Source organism: Notothenia coriiceps, unplaced genomic scaffold, assembly GCF_000735185.1.
Source record: "Notothenia coriiceps isolate Sejong01 unplaced genomic scaffold, NC01 NC01_scaffold00005115, whole genome shotgun sequence".
Taxonomy (NCBI): Eukaryota; Metazoa; Chordata; class Actinopteri; order Perciformes; family Nototheniidae; genus Notothenia; species Notothenia coriiceps.
Window position 1 is genome coordinate 26,933 of NW_011337816.1, and position 9,300 is coordinate 36,232.

At 39.1% G+C, this 9,300-nt stretch overlaps 1 protein-coding gene across 5 annotated transcripts in view; it reads right to left on the reverse strand.

The window, feature by feature from the left end:
- Positions 1-5,097, reverse strand: part of sgsm1a (small G protein signaling modulator 1a) — a 28,632-nt gene extending 23,535 nt beyond the window's left edge. For all 5 annotated transcript variants that reach the window (XM_010768103.1, XM_010768101.1, XM_010768102.1 and 2 more), the window contains exons 1-2: positions 5,032-5,097; positions 4,889-4,932 (exon numbers count right to left, since the gene is read on the reverse strand). In XM_010768103.1, coding sequence (XP_010766405.1) covers positions 4,889-4,932; positions 5,032-5,050 — 63 coding nt within the window. In that variant the 5' untranslated portion in view covers positions 5,051-5,097. The remainder of the gene's footprint in view (positions 1-4,888; positions 4,933-5,031) is intronic.
- Between the last annotated feature and the right edge of the window lie 4,203 nt (positions 5,098-9,300).

Sequence of the window (9,300 nt, forward strand, 5' to 3'; positions counted from 1 at the left end):
ATATCCCTTCAATTTTACTTGCTGTTCACAAATGATTAAAATACCTTTAACTTTGAGTGGTGGAAAATTACCTGCGTGTCTAGATTTTTTCCTCAAATCTATTTGTAAGTCTTACACCGAGAGACTAACCACATATGTAAATGTATTCACGTCCACATCTTTATTTAGAGAGAACAACAAAGCCAGAGACTTCAGATTTAACTGTGAAAAACAAAACAACTTGTTTTTCAATGATGGTGCTGGGAAAAATCTGCCCACTTAGCACTGATTGCCACCTCGCTGTTAGCCGAACAATCCCTTACTTGTGAAAAAGTATTGCCCTTCCCCATGAAAACAATTAGAATAAAAATACCATTCACTAATTAGACAGCAGTCATCACACAAACGTGGCCTGTTTGCATCCGTGGCAGTCATCTCCAGCATCAACAGAAATGATTCATATATACTGCCAAAACAACAGACAGTGCCAGTCTGATGTGATGCACACCCGCTCCACTCACGATCACACCTAAAGTAAGCATGCAATCACACACAAAACACAGACAGACAGACAGACAGACAGACAGACAGACAGACAGACAGACAGACAGACAGACGGCATTATGCACCAATTTTCTCGGTGAGTGAACCTGACACCCAGGGAGTTGATTCATTTGCCAACTTGAGGAAGCAGACACCTTGCGTTTCTCCTCTCTTCCTCCTCTGGGCAACAGATCAGGCCTCAGAGGAATTCAACTGGTGAAGTGTCTAAGCTCAGACAACCTGCAGGTTTCTATGGAGACGGCACGTGTCTCACATTGGATCACTTCCGCCTAGGGAGATGCGTCAACAACAGCCATTCATCACTGAAATAAACAAAACTACAGTAGCAACAACATCTAGATGCACTGTGCCATCATGACTTCACATCCATCCTCCTAGAGTCCTAGTGTGCATCGATAAAGCACAAATCTAATCAAAGTGGACCACCCGGATTCGCCCATTCGACTAAAACGCCACAACAAGATATATCTTCACCATAATGAACAGATAAAACAATGTGCATGACGTGACAACCAACATGAAACGTCTCTTTTACAGCAGCAAAGTCTGTTGAATCTGCTCTGAACTAAGCACTGTAGCCTGAAGGTATTAGACAGAGTGATAAAAGATCTTCAGAGTATTCCAATTAATTCCTGCAACAGCAGAGCCAAAGGATATTAGCCGGAGAGAAAGCCCCATCCATTAAGCATCCAGCCTTCATAACTCATTATCTCTGTGGCCAACAAAGGAATGTAAGGCGGAGGAGGAAAATCATCATTGATTATGCATGCTAATCTTCGCATAGAGTTAACTTCTTATTATACGATCTGCACCTGAATTAGGTGTCTACTATTTGTATAATAATTTAACAACAAATAAGCAGACTGATCAACTATTCTGATTCCACTACAAAGTTAATGATCCAGTCAGTAGCTTTTCCGGAGCATCACATGATCTTCTTCAACGGACCAGGAGTCATGGAACTGCAGATGCTGAATTTACAATACATTTCGTTAACATTTTAGAGACTTCTTGCCTATGTTAGCTGAACCTCGTGGTGAGATTGTTCTGCAAACTTCCACGTTCAGAGTGAGAGCTTCGACTTCAAATCCTTTCAAAGTGACATCACCATGTCTCAAGGTAGGGGTGGACTTTAAAGCTGCTGCATACGGTCGTGCTAACAGTACCTTGTAGTTCTGTTTGATTTTAAATGGTGAACAAACTTGCCATGTAATCCTATCTCATACCAAAACCTGATTATGAATAGAGTAATCTAGATCTAGAAAGGTCAACAACGGTGTTATAGTCTCAGTGTAATAATATCTACCAGTATCTATGACAACAATAATATGTGATGATTTCCCCGCTGCTTGTTCCTGCAATATAAATCAACCTGTATTGTTTCATATCAACGTGATACCAGGAATCAGGAACTGCTGGATTCATTTACACTCAAATGCTTGAAACTTTACCCCAAGCATACAGCAGAGGAACAGATGCATGTTCTTCTAGTGAGTCTCTCTCCCCCTGTCTCTCCATCTCTATCCTTTAGCAAACACAGGTGTGTGTTTGCGCGCACGTGTGATATACAAAGACAGAGGGAGGAGCACAATTCTAGGCACGCCGGAGCCAGACAGACGGAGTCAGACTGAGAGTGGTTCTGTATCAAAGCTAAAGCAAATAAGAGATGTTTTCAAACCAATTTGAACCAGAAGGTAATTATGTTGCACTCTCTGGATAATGGCCCCCATCCAGGTATATCTGAGCAGACTGCTGGCAAATAACCAGCTGGACGAGCGGAGCTTGAGAACACACAGCATAGAGACACCATATGGTGAAGCCCACACAGAGTAATACTAACTATAAACGGGAAAACAGAACAACAACAACACCAATACATATCTTTCCTTCAAGAGGAATTGTCTGTACAGCTTTAAAAGGTGGGTGATGTCATTTATTTCAGAAACACTTTTTGTTATATTCCATGGAATGCTCTTAACATCCCGATAGCAAATGCTTTGACAATAAATACATTAAAAAATGTCATCTGTGGAAGCCAATCGACCAATCATCTGAGCCGGCCCGGCTAAAATAACTGGATGGCCTACCTGCCTGTCAGCCTTCCATCTCGTGCACAAACTTATCTCATGCCCTCATTGGTCATGTGCACGTTCGTTGGAGGAGGGGCTCTGTAAGGAAGTCTGAAGGAAGAGGCAGATTTTTTTCGGCTGCGTAATTTTAAATTCCAGCACACTCGAGCTGGCTTCTCCAAAATGACATACCCCACCTTTAAGAGTAACATTAAAGCCCTTTCAATGTACCTAGAGCAACATTATTCAGACTCAAAGAGCCTTTATCTTTACATGTAGTTTTAATACTACTAAATGAAATTACTCTGCATGTGTTATGAGATGCCAGAAGACCTATACACAACAAACATAAGGAATGATAAAAGATTTTTGGGGAAAATCAAAACATTTGCAAGCGATATATTTCAATTCAAGTATATTTTTAAACCTAAAACATATTTTCCAACTGTTCAAGACTTACAAATCGAACACGATATATGAGTCTTATGAACTCATCCTGATTAATGCAGAGTGCCATCTGTTAATAAAGTGAGCTATCATACTGTTTTTCTATCCACAGACTCCATCAGGCTGCACTTAAGGTAAACAGTAAAAGTGAATCCCACTGAGGCCGTATCAGCGCACAGGAGGCAGGTTCAATCATGGGGAAGGGCCTGGTTTCCACTGATAAGACTGCAAACAGGACTCAGAGGAAAACAAATCAGACCAAAGTCTAGCTATTCATCTTTTCACAAGATCCAGGATGGGATTTTTATCTTTGTTTGTTTGGTAGAAATAAAGTCTTGTAATTTATGAGGCAATCTAATATGAAACTAATTAAATAAATCCATCAATAATTAACGGAAGTGCTCTGAACTGGGATAAATGAGAAACAGTCAGTGTTCCCTTAAAACGTATTTTAATCTTCCCCTGTTTCAATATCTTATACCAAAATAAACGATATAACAGTTTTAGGTTGGTGATGTTGTAAAGCTTCAGGAGTTTGACTATACATGTGTAAATATCAGGTGTTCATGATTTTAAGGAAACCTTCCCTGAACAGAGGCAAATAAAAAACTCAACAGTAAAGACCACAATGTAAACACCACTATAGGAGAGTGGAAACACACACACACACACACACACACACACACACACACACACACACAAAATGTAATTGCCTTTAATGTAATCTATATCCAATAAAGTTAATATGTTTGAATGTTAATCACATTGCAGTAAAATGTTCTTACCAACAGTAACTCTTGTGTTGGGCATGGACTGTGCATACACAGTATTACTCTAAAGCAGTATTGTAAAGAAAAATCAATGACAGACATTAGAGATCTCCCCAAAATGGAGGATAATGTAACTTGAGCTTTCAGTACTATATATTTTCCATGTGACAGGGTTCATGTGACATATCTAAACAGATCTTTATGCAAGCATTCATTAACACCATGTCCTCCGTCCTCTCATCTATATTTAAAGACTCCTGTAAGCGTTCTGAGAAAGATTGTTCACACCAGGATGTATATCTCAGAGTAAAACCTTATTCCACGTCTGAATGTCAGACAGACTAAATGGTAGCGACATCTCATTTGATCTCTGCTGAACCCTGGTCTTCTGTTTTTTCTGCAGTTACCTCAAATGATGATGAGTGACATGAGGAAACTGAAAACCAGCTGAACAAACCTCTAGAGCTGCTTCCATGTTTGTTTCCACTCAACATCATGTAACGCATTACATGAATTACATAAACACACACACACACACACACACACACACACACACACACACACACACACACACACACACACACACACACACACACACACACACACACACACACACACACACCGACTCTTACCAAATGGCTGGGCAGAAGGCTGATGGTTTATCTGCCATAAACACCACAAACACTGAACACACACAATCTGTTTCTCCATGCGAATAATTACTGAGCTGCAGCACGAACACTCAAAAAAGAAAGCTCTTAATTGTATTAAAACATTGTTAAAGAAAAAAGCAACACTTCAAACCCGTAATGGTGATAATATACATAATATTTTGGCTTGTTTAGTCTTTTTAAAAAAAAAGACATTTCGTTTTTAGAGCATCAAAACCAATGTATCTCAGGTGTCATCAGGAAAAGATGGGGCGTTCAGTGCAAGTGTCAACACATGTTTGCTATGTTTCACCTATCTAAGCAAAGGGGGAAACTGGGCTAAACATATTCATAAAAACCAACGTGTTTGTTTTTCCGAGGCGATAAATGCAGAGCTGAAAACACCCACCTCCTTCTTGACGGTGCGCAGCAGCCTCTGGCGAGTCTCTGCTTCTGAAACACAGCACACACACGGGACATTATCACAATCTGTCTAAAAACACAATTTGAATTTAGAAATATAGTTATCCTCTTGTTTTTTGTTGCTCCCACCTGCCATGATTGTTGCCATGGATCCTGTCTCCTGTCTGCGAGCGGCACTACTCCCATCCGCTGAGAGCTGCCTCACACCGAGGAACAAGCCCCGCCCCTTAAAGACACACACAGGGCAGCCATAGGGTGGCCCGAGTGTCAAAGAAAACACTGATACTTACAGATTTCTAGCATTACATTCTGAATATAATCTCCATTAGATATATAGTTGCCTACAGAATAGATATCCGTTTATTTGAAATAAAAAGGTTAATATCACTGAATGAGATGCAATGTAAATAGATGAATATAATTGGGAGGAGTACTCAGATCTTGTACTTGAGTAAAAGTACAACGACCAGAGTGTAGATATACTCTGTTACAAGTAACATTCAAAATGTTACTCAAGTGAAAGTACAAAAGTATTAGCATAACAATACTTTTACTTTTGGTTCTTTAAGTATATTTAGATGCTAATACTTTTGCACTTTTACTTGAGTAACATTTTGAATGCAGGTATTTTACTTGTAACAGAGTATTACTACACTCTGGTACTTCAACTTTTACTTAAGTAAATAACTGTACCTCTCCCACCTACAGAGTAGTTGCCCGCTTATTTCAAATACAAATGTCAACATCACTGAATGAGACATAATGCAGTGATCTCATTACGGTAATGTTTTCTGTCGAATAGATGCCATGCAAATAGATATAGATGCATAACCCCAAACTGAAAGAAAGCATAATACATGATGGATGGAAGTTGTGTGCTTGTAATGTTCCCAACATGGAAACATTTCGTCTTCACGCCATCTTGTGGCAACATAAGGAACAGCTGGGAAACTAAATCCTGTGATTTACCAGTGATTTATCTCAAATCACATCTGATTGTTACAGATTTGCCATTCAGCAATGTTTGGGCTTGGTATGCATCACTGAAATTGTAATTCAGAATTTATGATCAGAAATGTGGATATACAGCATTTTAAGACTATTCTCCACCTGTTGCTCGATACACTCAGGATACATGCCTGGAGTTCAAAAGGTGGAGCATATCAGGACAAATCTCTGGGTAAACAACAATAGTGAGGATAAACAAAACTATGTAAATATAAGTTTGAATTCAGACACAATTCTACATACAAATTGAAAAATATTGATGTTGGTAGACTTTTGGTTACGTTTACTTAAACACTTTTGTTAGAGAAAAGGGTGTAATTGTGCAAAAATAATTCTACAAATAAATGTTTTATTTATTCATAAATAATGGTTCAGAAAAGCTGCATCACTTATTGTCTCTTTCGTACGACCCCCAAGAAAGAACAAATAATTAAATAAAACATACAATTCACAGCTTGAATCTTAATGAAAATGCTGTCTTCAATTATAGCAACACATTTCACACTTCAGTGTTTTTGGTGTGAGTGAGATCTTGTTCAGGAAAACCACCGTCTGTGTCACAGTGAGGAGTGGGTGTAGCATTTAGTGCAGCGAAGTGTGGAGTCTCAGTTCTGCCTGCAGGACTGAGCTGTCATGCAGATCAGGTGGTGAAAACATTGAGGCATAACACAGGATGACAGATCCACATGTTCCTTCTGTGGATAAACATGTCAAAATGTGATTCCTTGTATAATCTTAAATCCTGACACCTGATCACCTGTTCGGACCTGCAGTTTTACAGTTTTTCAATGTGAATACCAGCCTGAATAATACAACAACTTGAATATTCGTTCCATCATGTGTTATTTGGGGATACGTAACCATTTAAAAATACATAGCAGCAGTTTATGTGTCCTTGGCTGAGAGACAGGGGCTTTATTCCTGCTTCATGTGAGGACTGGTTCTCTATTTCTCTCACAAGCCCCCTCTATAAACCAGGATTCCCCTCGCTGACATGACTCACTGGCAGCAGCTTTAGATAATGTGAGGTAATAGCATGTCTTGTTAAATGCCACACCAGGACTTCTGCTCGAGTAAGCAGCACACCAGAGCTGTCTACACAGTTAGCCTTTACATTCTCACATTGGTAAATACAGAGTAATTGAAAACAGGCACATTTATTTAAGCCAAACAGGTAATTTGTAGAATCATAGACATGACTCTGAGAACTTATGTTGTTTCAGACGATCAGAAAGTCCAGCGAAGAGGAAAGTTCACTTTATGTACTCAGGGAACACTGGAGATGAGGATGATTTACTATCTGGACAGCAGAAAACAGAGAAACACAAAATAAAATCCTGCATTTTCTGAAACAACAGTGCTGTGTCATGTCCATGTCTGTTTGTCCGTCAGCAGAGAGGGCCAACATGCACATGTGTGATTAGACTCGACGTGCGATAGAGGCTCCTGTCAGTCTGATGTTCTTCTGCCCATGTGTGCCAATGCACATTGACAGGATTTGTATGTTGGAGAAGGCCAGTGCTATATGGTTTGTTGTTACGCTTTGACCCTCAGGGGCCACCACACCTCGGCTGAGCAACCACAGCATTTCCCCCTCAGCTGATTGTTTATTCCTCCCGTCTTAGCTTTGGCAGCGAAAATACAATTTGAATCTGGAGGAATCTGAGCTGTGGAAAAAAAGTCTATCTATCTATCTATCTATCTATCTATCTATCTATCTATCTATCTATCTATCTATCTATCCATCTATCTATCTATCCATCTATCTATCTATCTATCTCATCTATCTATCTATCTATCTATCTATCTATCTATCTATCTATCCATCTATCTATCTATCTATCTATCTATCCATCTATCTATCTATCTATCTGCGCTTTTTGACGCATATTTTTTGCAAGAAATTACTGAATGCATTGTTTTTAAACACCAGGCCAGACAGTTTGGCTGTAAATGACAATTGTATGATGCCTTTGGATGTCTCTTGTCCCGTGTCTGTGTCATATCTATTTGCCAAAAGTGACTTAATTTAATGTACTCTCTGTTGTGTGACTGCTGCTCCCTGAATGTCCTTTTAGCAGCCTTTTCAAAGTGCTCGGTGCTAAAAGTGGTAGATTTGATTAAAAGTACTTTTATTAGGTTATTATATTTCAAAGGAGTGAAGTTAAGCTGCAATGATTATCTTCAGCTGTCTTCAACAAACTATATTACTGAACTGATGATCCAGCTAAGATGGCTTAAGGTACTTTTTGTAGCTCTCTGTGTTAAACTTTAAAACTAGGACTACTTTGATTGTGTGAATATAGAGATCTATATATTGCAACATACATCAATCTTAATAACTACTGTAACATCAGTACTTTGCCGGGCAACCTGTTGCTTGAATAGAACATAAAGGAGCTTTATCATACAACTAATAATTCTTCTGTGAAATTCAAGCTGAACATTTAGAGCGTTGATAAATGTTTTTCATATATTGTTGGAATTTCAGAACCTAAATTGACTCAAAATATCAGATTTAACATGGAAAAGGACCTTAAACCACATGGAAATGGTGCATGCTGGGATTGTGCAAATGTGACTTGTAACAATAAAGTTGACTTGAGCAAAAGGCGACCATGTTAATTATCATTAAAGGATGATAACACTGTTAGCCATCGACATGAGCATTACTTTGCTTGACAACATTTTGCTGTTAAATTGGAATTAATTGGGAATTTGGGAGGCTGTGGCTCATTGGGATCAAGTTTGAGTCCCATTGCAGTCTGCATGTCGTTGTGTCCCTGGAAGACACTTCCCCCGAATTGCTCCTGTGGGGATTGCCCACAGTATTGAATGTATGTAAGTCACTTTGGATAAAAGTGTCTAACAAGTGACATGTAGTGTAATGCCCAAAGCACAAGCAATATATTAATGAATTAAGTGGAGAAAAAAAACAAAAAGTTGCATATCAATATGCATTTGATATTGAGGTAATCCAAAAGTTGCGAAACGTTATCAGATTACATTGTGCAGATTTCGGAATTATATATATCATGTGTTTTGATTGTATTATTGATGCATTAAAGTATTATCACGGTAAAGATGCTGCTAGTAATTGTGAAGTTATTGATAATATTTTACATTATTAAAAGCACAAGATTGACCTCTGAATTGTAGAGGGGTAGAAGTAGCAGGAAAGTAAAGTAAAAGTACCTCAGCATTTTACTTAAGTACGGTACCATAGTAAATGTACTTCGTTACTTTCCACCATGCACGCTCTCTGTGATCTTTCTCCACCAACAGGTATCCCCAAGTGTCCGCTCAGCTCCTCCCACTGCTGCCTGTCACCACCACCGAGAAACATCCTCTCTGCGGAGCTGCTCCTCTGACTGACTTTTTCACAGTCCG